The sequence below is a fragment of the Rhinolophus sinicus genome, linkage group LG06, assembly GCF_036562045.2.
Source record: "Rhinolophus sinicus isolate RSC01 linkage group LG06, ASM3656204v1, whole genome shotgun sequence".
Lineage (NCBI taxonomy): Eukaryota > Metazoa > Chordata > Mammalia > Chiroptera > Rhinolophidae > Rhinolophus > Rhinolophus sinicus.
The window spans coordinates 37,160,444-37,179,575 of NC_133756.1; the positions used below are offsets into that span (position 1 = coordinate 37,160,444).

The 19,132-nt window shown below is 34.6% G+C and overlaps 1 protein-coding gene across 2 annotated transcripts in view; it reads right to left on the reverse strand.

Moving 5' to 3' along the window:
• Nucleotides 1-19,132, reverse strand: part of NEGR1 (neuronal growth regulator 1) — an 839,463-nt gene that overhangs the window by 103,563 nt on the left and 716,768 nt on the right. The window contains exon 7 of one of the 2 annotated variants that reach the window (XM_074334947.1): nucleotides 14,157-14,198. The exons of the other annotated variant lie outside the window; for it this stretch is intronic. Within the exon in view, the coding sequence (XP_074191048.1) occupies nucleotides 14,157-14,198 (42 nt within the window). The remainder of the gene's footprint in view (nucleotides 1-14,156; nucleotides 14,199-19,132) is intronic. 2 annotated transcript variants of the gene reach the window in all.

Below are 19,132 nucleotides of genomic sequence, written 5' to 3' on the forward strand. Positions count from 1 at the left end.
AGGGCCTCTGACCTGGGGCAGAGATTTGCCCGAGTTGAATCTTTCTCATTCTAAACTCCTGGATTCAGTGCAGACATTTCAGAATGAACTATATTCACAAAAGTGCTATGTCCCCATGTTACTGGGAAACAGTCAATTTAACTAAGCTCATAAAGAACACCACAGCAATTTCACAGCTGATTTAGACCCATAGACCTTTTATACCCTTTTCATAGGACAGCCATAGAATTTAAGAGTTGTAAGCAAACTTCAAGATCCTGTAGCCCAATCACTCCATTTTTATAGTCTATATTCCCAGGACAATGAGAGCTCCTTGAGGACCGGTCCACATCTTATTCATCCGTGTTCATGAATAAATTGAGACATGCCTGAAACCTGAAACCAGTCGTTGACTTGATTTTAGGCATTTTGAATAATATGTACTAGTCACTGTACCATATTGCCTAAGTAGATGATCCTATAACACCCAAACAAATGAAATATTAAGGGCAAATAGATGGTGTGCCATAGCGCACATCAACAACTAGGCAATGGGATTGAATTTTTCATTTTTTAATTGGCAGTGATATCTTACTATTAAGACTATGGGAGAAACCCTTGCTCAAGGGGTTAGTGCAAATCACACTCTGATGAATATTACTGTAAGAGGAAAGAAGATGTTACAAACTTCCAACACAAGTCAGTATATGGAAAGGACACTTGGGAGTATTCAGTAGCGAATACAGCACCGAGGCGCCACCTAGTGACTGCATTCTTGCGGCTGTGACAAACACAGATTTGTTAGCATGGAGAATGAGATTTGTATGTATTTCAGGTAATCTTTAAATACATTATAATACAAAATGTCTATTCATAATTTGCTCTGCTCTGTCAAATTCAGAAGATAAACCGAATTGTGCTCTGCAAGCCTTTAAAAGCCACAAATGCAATCCAGTGTAAGATGTTTATCAAAGTGCTTTGCTCTTTATGGGTGCATGAAGCCTCCGTTCTAAATAAATCCAATAAAAATAATTTCTAACATACGATGTAATAAAAAGGACAGAACCCATTCCTGTCTCCTGTATTATATTTTATGGCTATCTCCAAAGATTATTTTTTTATTTAGCACAATCTATACCAAATAATAGCTGCTTGATAAAGGATGTTCAGTGAGCGAAGGTATTTACAAATGGATAACTACATGAATCCTTGAACTTAAGGAATTCCAAGAGAGGTGACATTACTTTGAAATGTGGGCAGGTCTAATTTGTCCTTATTATCTAGACGACCAGTAGTTGGACACCATTTGGGTATTTGGGTATACCATTTTGAAATCTGAGACAAATCCTGAAATCAAGGAACTTTGGTGGTCCAAGTTGAGGAAAGTGATAGAAAAAGAGGTAAAACCAGAAAGTGCCAAAAAAGTGCTATGCATGAAATAAATATGAGAATTGGTAAGATGTGACAGCAGACATCACTTCTAATAGGATATACTTATTTATGGTGTGGACCTAGTCAAGTTGTGATTTTCATTTGTTAAATGTATATATAAGATACCTTCCCCCGCCCCACCCAGCAATGCTTTTTATACTTAACCTAATAGTAAAGGTATAGGCTCATATGCTTACACGTGTGGTTTCCTAACAATTATAATGCCCTGCTGAATTGAATAGTGCTACTCTAATACAGTAAAAAGCAATAAGTAAATGTGATGGACAGTTCATGAATTGAAAAGATTTTGATTGCTGGGCTACATGATCAGAAGCAGAAGGTCCATATGCCCATGAAACAATAAATGGCTTTTGAAGACCACTAACATAATCTCTTCAAAATCTCTAAAACACAAGATGTGATATTAAAGGATAGCATTTTGTTTGTTTGTATATATATATATATATATATATACACAAATATATATACACACAAATATATATATATACATAAATATATATACACACAAATATATATATATATATATATATATATATATATATATATATATATAATTTGTTTAGATGAGCAAAATACAGTAGGTGCATGTAAGGAAAAAGACTAGTTGTCTATTATTAGAAAAAAAATGCCCAGACAGTGTTCTCCCAATCTATAATGGCTCAGATTTGTGATCATTATCAAGGAGCTAATCAGCAGATGAATTTGGGTTGTTAGGTTGTTGTAACCATGGGATGAGAATATAAGTAACATGATGCAGGAAAACCTCTTACAAATAAAGTATTTGCTGCATTTGTGGGTCCTTCCTTGGGTGTTACCACACAGCAGCCTACCCATCTGTCTCCTGGTACCTGCCCCTAAAGAAAAGCGAGTCTGTGAGACGGATCCTTTCAGGGACTTTGCTTCACCTTTGTGCTTGCACCTCATGTCTCCCTGTTTGGCCCCAGAAAGATGGCTGGTCAATGATGAGTAAGATTCCCCACTGGGGGGACAACTCAAGCCAGGTGCAGTCGAGTGGGGACCAACAGGAGAATCCATGGGGTTCAGAGAGGTGGGCACAGCCCCCCACCTTCCCCCAGCTAAGGAGAGCCTCTGCCTCTGTGGCTGCTTTCCTTCCCACAACCTGCAGGAAAGGATTCAATGATGTGCTCTCCATCTATTCACATGAATACAGGTTTTGTCCCTTGGGGAAGTACAGACTTCCTGAGACTTACAGTTCAGCTGCCTGCAGGCAAGGGTGATTGGCTTGAATCAGTTTCCTATTATAATGTATAGGATTCACAGATCTTGAGATTGACAAGCTTTATCCTCACCTAACTAATAAAAGCTAATGCTAGGCCGATTGGGGGCCCAGTCCTTGAGGCTGGAGTCCCTTGGCCCCATTGCACTCTATTCATGGCTACTGTCTTTTCTTTCTTTTTTTTTTTTTTTTTAAAGATTTTATTGGGGGAAGGGGAACAGGACTTTATTGGGGAACAGTGTGTACTTCTAGGCCTTTTTTCCAAGTCAAGTTGTTGTCCTTTCAATCTTAGTTGTGGAGGGTGCCGTTCAGCTTCAAGTTGTTGTTCTTTCAGTCTTAGTTGTGGAGGGCGCAGCTCAGCTACAGGTCCAGTTGCCGTTTCTAGTTGCAGGGGGCACAGCCCACCATCCCTTGTGGGAGTCAAACCGGCAACCTTGTGGTTGAGAGGCCGTGCTCCAACCAACTGAGCCATCCGGGAGCTCAGTGGCAGCTCAGCTCAAGGTGCCGTGTTCAATCTTAGTTACAGGGGACGCAGCCCACCATCCCTTGCGGGACTCAAGGAATCGAACTGGCAACCTTGTGGTTGAGAGCCCACTGGCCCATGTGGGAATCGAACCGGCAGCCTTTGGAGTTAGGAGCATGGAGCTCTAACTACCTGAGCCACCGGGCCGGCCCCCTACTGTCTTTTCTTAACCCTGCACTGCCCTCCTCGGTCCCCACAACCCTTGTAGCACGGGACGTGACACTTGGGTAAGTTATTAAACCTCTCTGAACATCAAATTCCTTACCTATAAAATGTTGATACACATAATTCATATATCCCAATATTATTTTGAGAAGTAGATGTTTACTGAAAATAACTTTTAAAACTATAATTCACTTTGAAATATGAGCTATGTATATCACCATCTTCAAATAAAGCACAAAACAGACTTGTCTGCTTGTACTTGCGAAGTCTCTGTGTAGTCTCTGTAAGGTAAACAATGGGAGAAAGATGCAAAGTTGGCTACTACAGCTGACCAGATGATCAGGCAGAGGGCTAGGATCTGATTTTCTGGATTTAGTGATTTGTACGGCAACAGAAAGTCTCTTCTGCCTGTTTCATCAGTGTGCATGGCTAACTTTGAAATTTGCACCCTTAGAAATAAATTATTTAGAGCTAAATAGGTAGCTTCTTTTAAAACACAAATACCCCTAACAAGGTGCATAATTGAGGTTATTTGTCATTAAGACTATCACAAGAGCATGTACTGGTTTAACGATTGAACTGCTAATAACAACAGGCTGCAATTTGTTCATGTCAGACTATAGGCATCATCCTCTATTTCTAGTACAATGAGAAGCTCTGGTTGGGAAGACTGACTGAGAATATGGATTTTCTACTGGAGGCAAGGACAGTAAAGGGAAAACTGTTCTCCAAAGGTGGTTGAGAAAAAGCATAAATTAGTGATCTCCTAAGTGCAAAATCTCCATTAAAACACATCTTTTCCTTTTTGGTTTGCTTTTAGTATTTCAAAATTAAAGCCAACTTAAAATATATACATTGCTACTTAGAAGAACTACAAACAAGTTATTTGCTAGTTGGCTTTTACCGAATCCTGTGTCTAAGAACAAAGGAACTGTTTCCTACATGTATTATTGAAAGACTAATCACTTAATTACACCAAATGTCATTAACTCCAATTGTTTCAAGATTTACTAACATTTCTGATTCTTTCCTGTATAGATTCTTTCTGTAATTGACCAGTAGGCCAGTTGAGATTTATCTCTTACATTAAGATCTTTTAGTTGTGTGTGTGTGTGTGTATGTGTGTGTGTAACATCAGCTGATTTGTTTTATAAAATATTGTAATATTGTTGGTAATAATGTGGCCTGCCCAATATGATCTTTTTAATAGATATTTTCACCTCTTCTATGATTAAATAGGTGATTATAAATATTTAACATAAAATTCAATGCTAAAATAGCCTGTATTTTCAGAAACTCATTACCTGAATGTTGGAAAAATCCAAGGAGACTTGGATTCTGAGGGGAAATATTAGACGTAGAGAAAAGGAATTATTTGATCACCTGATGTGTAGACAGAATAATGGCCTCCCAAAGATGTCCACATACTAATTCCTGGAACCTGTGAATTTATTACCTTAAATAGCAAAAGGGAATTAAGGTAGCAGATGGAATTATGGCTGCTAATCAATGGACATTAAATTAGGGAAATTATCCACTATTATCTGAGTGGGTCCAATGTAATCACAAGGGTCCTGGATGTGAAAGAGGGAGGCAAAAGAGTCAGTATAATATGAGGAAGACTTGAATGTCCATTGCTGGCTTTGAAGATGGAAGAAGAACACAAACAAAGGAATGTGGGCAACCTCTAGAAACTGAAAAAGTAGAGAAAATAGATGTCCCCCTAGAGCCTTCAGAAAAGAATGCAGTTCTGCTGTTGCCTTGATTTTAGACAGTGAGATTTATTTTGGACTTCTGGTCTTCAGAACTATAAGATAATACATTTGTGTTGTTTTAAGGCCCTATGGTTGTGATAATTTGTAACAGCACAGATAATTTGTAATAAGAAACTCATGTACCTAGGAAATCATTCATTCAACAAATTTTTTGCAAGACTGCCACATTCATCTAATCAGGTTAAGGCAGTAGAGTTGCCTTTTGTTAACTTCTATTTTCTTTTTTCCCACTGATCAACCAGGAATGACTAGATGATTTAGAACATTCCATTTCTCATGAAGATTTTGGGAGAAAATTCTGTTCCACCAGCCTTGAGTTCCCCCTCTTTTTTAGTAGGTATATGATGTTAATTCTCCCCAAATGTAAATCTGGGCTCTATGTTGGAATTGCAATAATGTATGCTTATTATTTCTTTTATAATATAAAATATAAAAGTATGCATATCAAGTCTTCTAATTTTTTATCTCCCTGAAATACTCCTCACCTTAATTCCCTCATTTATTTATGCATTCATGTAATGAGTTTGGTTATTCCAGTCACTCTTTCAGACACTGTAAATAGAAAGATAAAAAAAAAATTGAAAAGAACAAATAAAAAACTTTGCCTCCTTCTGTAAAGGATCTTGCAATCCAGAGGTTTGACAGACATATACCTCCAAATATACGATAAGATGCTAAATACTTCGATGATTGTGAGATAACACCATAATTTCTTATATAGTACAATGTACTAGTAGGTACCTGGTAAATATTATTAGTAACTAACATTCATAAGTCCATTTTATTTTATGTATATACAGTAGAGTGGTGGTAATCATTAGTAATCTTAATACTTCTGCTATGTAGTAATCATTTTCTATCTTTATTAAATTTATTGGGGTGGCATTGGTTAGTAAAATTATATAGGTTTCAAGTGTACATTTCTATAATAATCATCTATACATTGCAGTGTGTGTTCTCCACCTAGAGTCAGTTCTCCTTCTATTACCATATACTTACCCCCCTTTACCCTTTTCTACCACCCTGAAATAAGTCAGATAGAAAAAGTCAAGAACCATATGACTTCACTCATGTGGGATATAAAACTGAAAGTAACAAACAAATAAACAAAAATGTATATCAATCATTTGATTTAACATATTAAAGCCTTGTTAATAGTGTCTCTGTATTTGACCTTGAGGTATTAATCCCTATGTTTGATGATGCTTTACTCTGAGCTCAGTGTAACTCAAAAGACCAGTAGCCTAAAATAATATTTTGATACAGAGCTGGAGATATCTCAAAGAAGAAAGTTTGAATAAAGAGTGAAAGCAGAAAGTAGAAAGTACCCTACTTATTTAATCTTTTTAAAAAAGAGCATCATATTCTAAATTGCATCATAGATTTTCTGCTATATTTTAATCTAGAAATTCATCAACTAATTATGGATAATTATAATTAATATCTGAATTCATTATATTCAGGCATATTATTAGAATTTGAAATATATTCTGAGCTGTCTTAAATGCCTTACATTCTAACAATCAGAGAATAATGGAAGCTTGATTGTTTCAAATTAGAACAAAAACCATACACCTTAAAATAAATTTTGAACTAATATTACAAGTTTGATACTTATTTTTCAAGAACTCATCACCACCTTTTAAAGAGATGTTTGTACTCAGGTAATCATTGTCCTAAGAGATGGGACCAAACTTGTAGCTAGGGACTATGCTTTCATAGACTTTGCTTGGTGCCTCCTCACCTCCATTCTTACGTTTCAACTTACATAGAGATATGTTTGCGAAACACAGTAATATTATTCCCCTGTTTAAAATAAAACAAAACATCAATCCCAAAGAACAGGATGAAGTCTAAACCATTTGGCATGACATTTGGAGTATTTTCCCTATTTTGGTTGGTGTCCGAACTGTCTACAGAGAGGTGGGAGTCATCCTCGTTTAACATTTTCTTTGTCCTCCAAATCTAACCAATAACAAAGCTCTGATAAACGTTCCTGTTGAATGATTTTTAATTGGTCCCATCTCAGGCTTTCATCATCTCTTCCCTGACATTACACAATAAGCTACTCTGATGCCAGTCTTGATCATATTAGTTAACCTTCACCCGGACCCTTGGAGTTACATAGGAAGCCTAAAAATCAGCCTATATCTGAGGTTAAATAGACCAAGTTTCAAAGCAGTGTACACAACAAAACTCATGACCTTGCCTTGCTCACTTCTCTAGTGCCACTGCACTCTGTGCTCAATTTATACTCCAGAATGTCTTCGGAATTTCTCCCAAACACACTGTGCTGTTTTATGCCTCTGTTCCTTTGCCCATGCTGAGCTTTCTGTCTAGAACGGCTTTCCTCCTTTCTCTCTGTGTTTAAACTCAAAATCCAGAAATCGCCTCCTCCAGAAAGCCTTCTCTGACATTCCTCAGGTGGGTCTCGAGTTCTCAGAGTGCATTACACATAGCTCTGTTAGAGCACATATTGCATTATATTAATTTCTTCTGTTTCCATGTCTCTCATACACTGGGATGTGAGAATCTTGAAAGACAAGCTGTAGGCCAATCACTTTGCATCTCTAATACATAGTGCAGGGCCTGACACATTCAGGTGCTCAACAAGCATCTTGCAGTTCTTGAGAACTGACAAACACTTCACAAGCTGATGTACATTTTTAACTTCTACCAGTTTTCTCACTGTTCTTATGCTTTAGTCCTATGGACCATATATAAATTTGTCATCCATTCATCCACTCATTCACCCAACCATTCATCCATCTATGGGTAGTCAGGTATATGCCTTTGATCTAGGCATTGAGATTTTTTATTTTTTTATTTAGTAAACAAATGGGTAAATTACCCAGCCTTATCTTGTTATCGTGTAATTACTTGATTTTTGACAGTATTTTCACCCCTTTCTATTTGTGAATGAGTTTTACTGAGGTACACTACTGTTACTTATGAGATTCTTCTTATGTTTTAGCTCTGTGGACTATATATGGGTTTCTAAACCTTCCTTCCTTCCTTCCTTCCTTCCTTCCTTCCTTCCTTCCTTCCTTCCTTCCTTCCTTCCTTCCTTCCTTCCTTCCTATTTCTTGAGGAAAGACAACCCCTTGACAAGTAGACATTTTAATTTTATAGCATAGAACTTGATGATGCAATTAAAAGATTGGTTTAATATCATTTCTCAATTACCACAAGAAATGCTAGCATAAAAAGTATTTTCAGTAACCTTTAATATATATAGACTAACACAAGAGAGTGAGTTTTGGTTCAATTGGTAGTAAACTTGTGTTTTTACTTTATTATCTTCTTTTTAGATGAGTTTTAAAAAACGATGAAAGATATGACCTAAAAACTACCCAAAACCCAAAAGGTGTTTTGTAGATAGTTATCTGGAAACCTTCGAATTTTTGTATTTAAGTTTTGGTTCAAATGCTTTAAATCAGGGGTGTCCAAACTTTTTTCAACGTTTTTCACCAAGGGCCATATTCAGTAAAATACACAAACAGCCGGGCCACTCACTCGAGGTGAAGTACGTATTGCCTCACCTGGTTTATTTAAGTAAACTAAATATATTTTTGGAATTTGCTGCAGGCCAATAAAAAATGAATTGCGGGCCGCAGTTGGCCCATGGGCCGCAGCTTGTTCAGTGTTTTTGTTGAAACCATGTGGCATATGTGGAAGACCTGCTAAGTACCAGGCACATAGATAATACAGACACAGAGAGCAAATCAGACTTAACCATCAGTTTTCTGCACTTTCTACCTCTTTGACTTTTTAAGCATTTCATTTGCTTGTTACAGTACCCATATTCTTTGCTAACTATGCCTAATCTATGAAGATCCTGTTTGTATATGTAAAGATTTCCTGCAGGCAAAATTTTTCCGCTTCCTTCTCTAGACAGAAATTATAGAGTATATTATCTTGAATAATGGTTAGAGACACATATGCCTGTCTCCTTAATAGATTAAAAACCCCTTTAACCTTATGTTTCCAGCACTCAAGTGTCTGATATAGTTGTCATTCAATAAATGTTTGCTAAATGATGAACAATACCCTTCAGAGGAAGATAGGAAATGGGGCTTCCTGGGGTAAGTTGAATAGTCATTTTCCTTTTAAAAAAGCCCAGGAAGCCAGTAAAGTGAAAAATTATTTGCAAAATAGATGAATCAAGGATTATGCAAGTTAAAGTGGGATTTCTTTATATAATGTAGTGTCTTCTGGTGAGTTTATAAATAATCTGGTTTAAACACATTGTATTCTGTTTTTTCCAAAAACAATTCTTGTTGTTTAAGTGAGGTACACATAGTTGATGATCAAGTATGTACTGGGCATTTTAATTTTGGTTTTGCCGTATACTTGTTGAATGACCTGGGGTAAAAGAATTGTTTTGTCTCTTAACTCAGCTTTAAAATAAAACTAGCCTTGTTGCATGGACTTAAACACAATCTTAAAACTGATAAATACAATGTGCTTAACAAGAGCCATTTTAAAGTGACATTTTCCAAGTAAAGCTTAAGGCTCTGAAATGACTTTTTTGTTTGTTTCTAAACATGGAAAAAAAACCCATATTTTTAAAGCGCTTTTCCATTTGTCTAAAGATTTATAAATAAGCCATTTTTACTATAAATAACAATGCCATGTAGTTAAAATTTAAATTATTTACAAAATAACAATTTTTAATATAGTACTAAAGAATACTTCTGGGAACAAAGTAAGGGCAAATGTTAGGTGAGGCATCTGTAATGAATTAACAAACCCCAATTTTTAATCTTTTGCTTATAGAATAAAAGAATTGGCTGAATTAATGTTAATTAATTTTTTTTTGAGTCTACATGAAGTCAAGTGAACAGTGGTTTGACTGGACTTTCACTTTTTGAGTTATCACTTTAATGTTATGTACATAGTTATAAACTAGGAATATAAAACCAGAATTAGAGCATCACTGTGAATTTGATTCTACACTAGGAATTTCAGCCTTGACTTGTTTGACTCAAGGTCATAGTAGAGAGTACTCTTGTAATATGCTCAGACAGAAATGCTGCTCTTGCCAAACAATAGACAATTTTTAAAAACAATTAAATTTATTGGGGTGACATTGGTTAATAACATTAACCAATAAATTTCAAGTGTACAATTCTGTAATACATCATCTATATACCACGTTGTGTGTTCACCACCCAGAGTCAGTTCTCCTTCCATCACCATATATTTGACCCCTTTTACCTTCTTCGACCTCCCCCATCCCTTTACCCCTCTGGTAACCATCATACACCGTCTGTCTATGAGTTTGTTTGTTTTGTTTATTTGTTTGTTGCTTTCTCTTTTATATCCCACATATGAGTGAAATCATATGGTCCTTGTCCTTTTCTGTCTGACTTATTTCACTTAGCATGATACTTTCAAGATACAATTTTATCCTTTTTAAGGTAGATAGACTTCAGCTTTAACCTCCTGTTCTCCTTTAATGAATAAAAGTCAAATATTAATATTAAAATATACTTCAAAAGTGATTACGAAAATGTAATTAAAAAATTAAATGGTTAAGTTGCTTTCATAAGATGCTGTTGTTATTAGCCTAATGGTAGGCATTTTAAGACCATTACCCAGAATAGCATAGGATCTAGAATGTTGATTACAATAAAAAGCAGTCTAAATTTTCAAATTCACTGCATATCTCATTCATTCATTGTGAAAAATGCCCCGTACTTTTCAAACTTTGAGACTCTGAGACTGATCAAAAAAAAGAGTTTTCTTTTGTTCTTATTACTTACTATATTTCATGGCCTTTTCTTGAATAATGATTTTAATAATTCAATTTTCATTCCCTTCAATTGAAACAGATTCTGACTTGTCAAGAATATATAAAAATATAAGTTATGACTTCAGGACCTTCATTTCTTTAGAACTTGTGGACATAAATGATATAAATCCACTTCAATATATTTTCAATGTGTCCAATATTTTCATAACTATATCCACTTTATCTCTGCTTTAACTCTCTGGCAATATTACAAAAATATGATCTGTCTTGAGTTATTTTATATTCTCTTTTTCCACTTATGTAAAAGCAGTAAATGGACTAGTTTAAAAATCTGATATTTCTTATCCCCTGAATACTTCCGTGAGAATTTTCATTTACTATTTTTATTTGGATAACATGTTTTTAAGCTTTGTTTTAAATGACTGGGGCTTTTAACAGTTTGGCTTTATTCATAGGGTCAGTTTTTTTCCCATCTGCTTTTAATGATCTTTTGCTTAGAAATATACAGAGAATGCCAAAAAATGTATACACATTTTAAGAAAGGAAAAAAAATACTGTCTTAAAATTGTAATAATATACACTGATAACAAAAGATGAATACATGTCATGTATATGCAATTTTTGGGCACCGCTGGTATATTGCCAAGTTCTTCTGTTTCGTATCTTGCACAGCAGATTGCACATACTTTTAAAAGCTTTTGTTTGTCATTTATACCACTCTTTAAATCCTGCTATAATCACATGCTCTTCAAATCCCTGATGAACCAAATTGATCTCTGGAGACCTTTAACAAATTCACAATTAATGAAGGATGAGTTTCATTGAAAGTTGTGTTTGTTTTTCCATCCTTCAATTCAACATATATTTATTAACCTTTCTAGAATAATCTTTTTAAAAAAACTTACATTGCCTTCTTCAGTCATTTAAGATGGTAGTGCTGGAATTCAATTTTAAACTATTTTTTCAAGTGTTCATTGTTTTGAAACATTGAATCCTAGCAATAAATTGACCAATTTAGGGTCAATGGCTGTTCGACCATTTTTTGCTTTAGGTATTCTATAGGCGGTGGCAATAATTATAAGGTCTCAGAGTACTTGAGAAACTATACAGTCCAATTTATATGCAGTCCAATATATCTATACATATAAATGTTGCATATATACATCTATACTTTATATACATATATGCTATATTTGTATATTATTCTCAAAACTGAACCCACAATTCTATCATGCTTCCTATGTACTAGGCACTTTTATAGGTGCTTTAGCAAAATTGACCTACTCAATTTTCATAATTGCTCTATCTGATAGGTACTATTATTTCCTACCCTCATCCGATTTTACAAATGAAGAATCTGAAGCAGAGAGAGGTTAAGTAACTTGATTACGTTTAGGCAGCTAAAAGGCAGCAGAGCTAAGATTCAAACATAGGCAGTTCGTTCCAAAGTTCATGTTCTTAAACCTTATGCTATGCCTTGTTTGAAGAGATATGAATCTTTAGAGACAAGTGCAATTTCTTTGTTTGTGAATTTCTTTTTGTAAGAGTCCCTACCATTGAAAGTACTTTTGATACAGAGAGCTTACTGAAAAAGTCCTTTTATACTTATCTTCAATAAAACTTTCTCCAAAAACACAAAATCAGCAAATACTATGTTACTAATTGCCTTCAAACCCCACTCCTTAAAATATTTTGCATTCCAATTTTCTTTATTTGAATAAATAAAGAAGATGATCTATCCTTTTGATTTATGAGGGTTTCCTTCAATAATTAGGGCAATGGCCTAAGAAGGAAAGTAAATATCTAATCTTCAATCCACAAAGTGACATAGAGATGTAGAAATACTTAATATCCTCTTTAAAATTGATGGAGAAAAAGGGATCAAAATTTTGCTAACAAGAATAATAACTCAAATATCTCACGTGAACCCAAGTTTACATAGCAAGCAAACTTAGTGAGACTTTTTATAAGTTAAGAGAAGATTCAGATTCAAATAACTAATAGTTCTAAATATATTAACATGGCACTCAAACTTGGGAAGCTATGAACCCTACCTATAAAACAGAAAAATGTTATTAATTATATAACATAAACCTTGTATGCATCAACTATAACATTTAAAATAGAGTACTCAAATATGCTTCGGTTTGAGAGGTTATGAAAATGTATTCTATAATTTGACCAGAAAGTGGTATATTATGAGATCCTTTAAATACATAATCATAGACTTGCTCAAACTTGTTTCACTTAGGGGGCGGGGGTAATTCAAAATCATCTAAAGTAATTTTAAGCATTTTTGATTGATTACAATTTGAGATAGAATTTTTTTTTTCATTTCTAAAACATTCAGTTTCTCAGATCAGCAAATCCTGTTTTAGATTAAAATTTAGAGCCATTTCTGGAAAGAGAGGAGAAACAACTATTTAACCAACTTATACCTCTTTATGGGTCGGCAGCATCAACAAATCCTTTAACTCAGCAGTTACAAGAAATCCCTATGAACTTTTCAGAGCTAAATAACTTTAGCAGTTCCACTTTCTTCTTTAAATAGCCAGCAGCCAACATTCAAAATGAACTGCTAAATTCCTATATAACAAGATAAAGGTTGTTTCTAATATCAATAGCTTTTATCTCAATTTCATGTCACCCAGAAATGTTCACAGTTGAAAACAACGCTTAAAAACACACTTATAGCAATGGCTTATCTTTTCAGAGTATTTGTGGTTGAATTAGGAACACTGAAAATAAAACACAACAACTGAAATAAGTCCTTGACTTGTCTGTTTCAAGAAACCAAAATCTCCCACTATATTATTCCAAGAGTGGAAGTATAGGTTTTACTCCAGCTATTGTTCCCTTTAGAAACAGTAAATGCTGTTCTGTTTTGTAATGATTTTATAGTAATGAAATATCAAACCAAAGTAAATACTTTTTTAATAGCTACTCAGGAATTCTTGTAAACTCTACAGATCTGTTTGCCAAGATATTGCAGAAGCTAATCACCTTGCAACTCCTACACAATGTGATACAGATTTACTGCATAAGCCCTAAAGAATGAAATAAAAGATATTAGCCTCAATCAGGGTTAGATCACAAAATTCAAAGGGAGGGCAAATCACAGATAGACAAGGACAAGTAACAGACATGAGAGCAGTGCCACAAGCCTGTGGCCCATATTCAACTCAGTTTATGTCTATGACAATGAAGAGGTCTTATTTAATGGAGAAAGTACCCAGACATACTTTGTGAATGTATGTGGATACTGACCTGGACGTGTGACAGGACTAGAGGTAGTAGGCTCAATAATTTCTACAAAAAGGGAAAAGGAAAGAAAAGAAAAACATTTTGTGTATTAATCATACATAAAAGACAAACACTCATGAGACAATCAACAATCATGCAACATATACACACAGGTGGTCTTTTATTTGAAGACTTCCTTGACCTTGGAAACCACTGAACAAAAGCCAATCTCTGAGGTTTATAGGATGCCCCATCCCTGCCTTTGATATTAAGTCATCTTTCATTCTGAGTCCTTTCCACATTCTAACCCAGAGCATCACGCTGTGCTGTGCTAAGATTAAGGACTGACACTTAGCGTTCTCAAGCAACAGTTTTCAAAGCTTTCTTTTAGAAATACTAAAACCTATATGGAGAATGCCTTCTTCTGATGCCAGTCCCTGTAAAGTCATTCAATTAGTTGTTTCTTAATATATACTAAAACAAAAAATGGGTAACATTCAAATAAAGTTAAAATTTTAAGATAAATCTCATAAATTTTTAAGATAAATCTCATAGTTTATAAGCGTATAGACAGAATTTGGCCACTTAAAGGACTAATTATGTCTGCCTTCATGTTTCTATATTAAAAGTAAATACACACACACATGTACATATTTTGAATTACCTGAAAACATATTTGTATGACTACAAGGCACTGATGTCTGTTGTCTCGGCATAACTAAAGGATAACTACTGTGTTTCCCCGAAAACAAGACCTAGCCAGACCATCAGCTCTAATGAGTCTTTTGAAGCAAAAATTAATATAAGACCCGGTCTTATTTTACTATAACATAAGACCAGGTCGTATCTAACATAATATAATGTAAGACTGGGTCTTATATTTATTTTTGCTCCAAAAGATGCATTAGAACTGATGGTCCAGCTAGGTCTTATCTTCAGGGAAACAGGGTATGTCATTGGTGTATCAATATAATTTTCCAGCAAGTATCTAACAAATAGTAAACTCTATGGCATTTTAAATCATGGATGTACTTTTATTTAAGATTTTCATTTTTAACCTGTCTTTTAATAGCATTGCTTCTTTTCAAGTGTTAAATAGTGGTGATCATAAAAATAATAGTAATAGAAAGATTAAACACCATCATTGGCAATCCTAAAAGAATCATAAACAATTTTCATTGAAGGAGAACATAAATATCAGGAAAACATGACGTCTTTTAGGCACTCAAATAATGTAGTTTCCTGACAGACTTATTTCAGTACTAATTACACATAGTAATTAGTAGTACTAATTGCTACTCTCTTTCAACCTAGTTAGTAAGCATGTCCTATAATAGCAAAAACAAAACAAAACAACAACAAAAGAAACCAGTCTAGATTGACTCTTAGAACCAAACATGGTGAATGTGGCTATTAGAGGTAAAAGCTCAGACCTTCATGAAAAATCTTACCTCTGAGCAAGATTTGCCTCCTTTCTCAGTTATGTTCCCACGACCTACAAGAGATGTTATAGAACCAAGAAAAAAAATTGTTTTGTTTTAAATTTGCTAACTTGTTCAGGGCCCTTGCTGTCTTTCACTGATTCTTCCACTGATAGGGCAATGACAATTACCAATTCCATTCAATAGTGAACTCACTCCTTACTTGTAGTCGAGTTCAGCTTCTGGTTTGGATAATAAAACCCTAGTTTAACAGGAGTTATAAAATGGAGTTGCAAAAAGTAAAAAATGAATAAAAAAAAACGTTTCTGGAGATCAATTTTTTGAGGGACTAAAGTCTGTATGTGTCCCAGTTTTGGGCGGTGATTCCCTGGGTCATTTCTTGACTGTTCTGGGCTAATGGATCATGTAAGAGGTTCAAGACAGCTGACTAGGATCATGGCTTAGGTTACAGTAGATCTGGGAAGGCGGAATACAACTTTTGAAGGGAGACATTGTCAAATGGTCAAATAATTAGTCAGATAAACAACTACAATTAAAAATTCAAAAGTCTGGTCATCCATCTGGCAGTGTGATTTGATGTCATTGAGAACTGACAATTACTTAGGTAACTCTGCATTAGATTACTTAAAAATGTGGGACATTTTTCCTATCCCAAGGACGGTTATATATAAATTCACAATTAATATTTCAATTCCTTCTATGTGTTAAGTAATATTCTAGGTGGTGGGGTTATAGCAGCTAATAAAACAGTAAAAAAAATGCCTGGTCTCATGGAGCCTATAGATTGTATAATGTAGGGCTTTAACATATTAGAGCATTTAATTCTTATGCTAAAATTCCATGATGTATAAAAAGTCATTAACACTGCTCTAATTTAAAAACTGCACTTTTGATAGGGTGGCATAAACCCTCAAATATTTTTATGCTTTATGCTTTCAAATTTAAAAAAAAATCTTCAAAAAAAAAAAAAAAGTGTTAAACTTAGTTTAATGTTATATAGTAAATCTCATTAACATATAATAACAGTGTGTAGTCAAATGACAGGATTTTATAATTTAAAAGAGAAATGAAAGCATAAAATGATTTGAAAGGTTGACGCTTAATCAGTATCTTTATTCATGGGAAAACTAAATTCAGTAGGACAATGGACAGAGTTTTTTATGTTCAGTAATTTGGACTTTTAAACTTCAATTTCTTCAACTCTGGGTTCCATTGTTTTGAATTTCTAATGCTGATCTGAGCATTCATTGAAAAGACGGTGTGGCATACAATGGCAACTTCATTTCAATGAGAGGATGGTACAGACAGCTATCCTTTTGAACCAAGCTCTTCGTTGTACTTGCTTACGTAAACCTAAATAGCTTATGTAAAGCCACATTGTCTCATAAGAAAGGCATTTAAATGAATACAAAAATTTAGGGCATGAAAAATTATGTTGCATGCAGGATCCACTCCATAATTTAGTTTTAGTTTCATAGTCAACACATAATTTAGTTTCATCGTCAATCCAAGACACTTCGTCTCATATAAGCCAAGATACAATAGACTCTCTAGGGAGGTAATTTTATGTAAAATAAGAACTGGAACCAGAAAAGTTGGTTGAATTTATAATTCAGATTATAAAAAACTAGGTATCACACATAGGAATGGATGGGCATGAAACAGAAGAGAAACCAGACGAAGCAAGGTCAAAGGGCCCAGGTTGGGAAAGCTGGTGCTGAGGGTTATGGATAAGAGACAGCTAGGTTCCTGGATGTGAGACAGTTTGGTGAGTTAGAAAGGACCTAGATAAAACAGGGATTAACTCTCAAACCTGACATTATTCAGCGGCACGATGGTGAGCAAATTCATGAACCTCTCTAACCCCACAGTGTCCTCAGCGGTGGGATGTAGATAGTAGCTCCTTTGTAGGGTTGTTGGTAGGATTAAAGATACTTTATCTAAACAGTCAAGTGAGAATGAGTAGCAGTATTAGTTTTTGTGATAGAATTGAATGGAAAAATTAATATCCAAATCAATGAAGAGAGTGTTAGCATTTGGGGAGGTTTAACTTTACTAAGTAGAAGGAAAGATGGAGAACATCATGAGCAGTTGAAACTTTATAAATAACAAAAATTCAATTAAAAAGGTTAAAAATTATGCTTTTGGGGAATTATTAGGTTGGTGCAAAAGTAACTGCAGTTGAAAAGTTTAAAAATAATTGCAAAAACTGCAATTACTTTTATACCAACCTAATATTTGGGAGTCACATTGGCTCTTGGAAGATAACTATAGAATGCAGGGCATTGAACAGTTTTGATTTAGGTAAGGGTTGAAATGTATAGATCAAAATCTTATAATTTTTGTGAAAAAGAAATGCACTTTAATTTTAATATGGGGCTTTGGTGCCAAATTGTAGGCATATATTATTAAGATACACTGAGGTATTTTAAAATCATTTCCCTCTTATATCTCCAAATAAATTATAATGATCCCACTAACTCAACACAGACAAAATCTTTTTTATAAATAATGATATTTTATTACTTAGAAAATACAGTCTGGGTAATGGTTGAAGCTGGCTAGGTGCAATAAATCTGCTATAGATTTCCTTATAGTCTTCAGATATTGATTCAATTTTTCAGGAACTACTTTTTGAACAGCTGTTATAACAACAGTAATTATTATTATTATATTAATAACAATTACTGACATTTATTGAATTTGAACTATGTGCCAGGCACAGTTACATATATTAATTCATTTTCTTCTCCCAAGAACTCTGTGAGGTACTATTTTTAATACCCCCTTTACAGGGTAGACAATGAAGCATGGAGAGATTAACTACCTTACTCATATTCACACAGCTAATAAGGAATAGAAACGGGAGAGATGCTATGCTAGGATGTCTTAGCATTTTACTTTCTCACCTTCCAGAAGAAATACTGTGCTCACTTTCATTATAATTACTTAAATGGGACATTCGTATACAAGGGATCTTACAATTCTTCACTACTATTAGCTTTCCCAATAATAGGGCTAATTTTTCCATTAGAGGTAGTTAATAAGTGAGTGGCTTCTATCACCAACAATGGAAGAGAGGCAAATTCAATGTTAATTGTGAGGCTTCTATAATAGAGGCTGCTGCATAGAGAAAAGGGTTTCTAACACATGATTTTCAAATCTTGTTCTCATATTCCAAGCCAAGGCTAAATATAGTTGTTTGCTTCTGTGTAAGCCTTGATGCCATAGAGGGACAATTCTCCAAATAGCTCAGAGTACATTATCATAACTAGAATACACAATCAAATAAGAATCTTGAACTTGTAAACTCCCATTCTGTTAACACAGTAGTTTGACCAGATATTGCTTAGCTTTCAAAAACATTGGTTGTTTTTATGTGGATCAGATTGGAGGGGTTGTTTCATCGTCTTAGCAATCAACTTATAAACAGTGAAATATTCTTCAGGAGGTGCCAAGTGGGCTCTCCTGATGAACAACAGTAAATGTTCTCCGTGAGACGTTCTCATGTGTCTCATTATGTGGAGAATCAGAGTGAGCGCTCCAGGGCTAACGGCA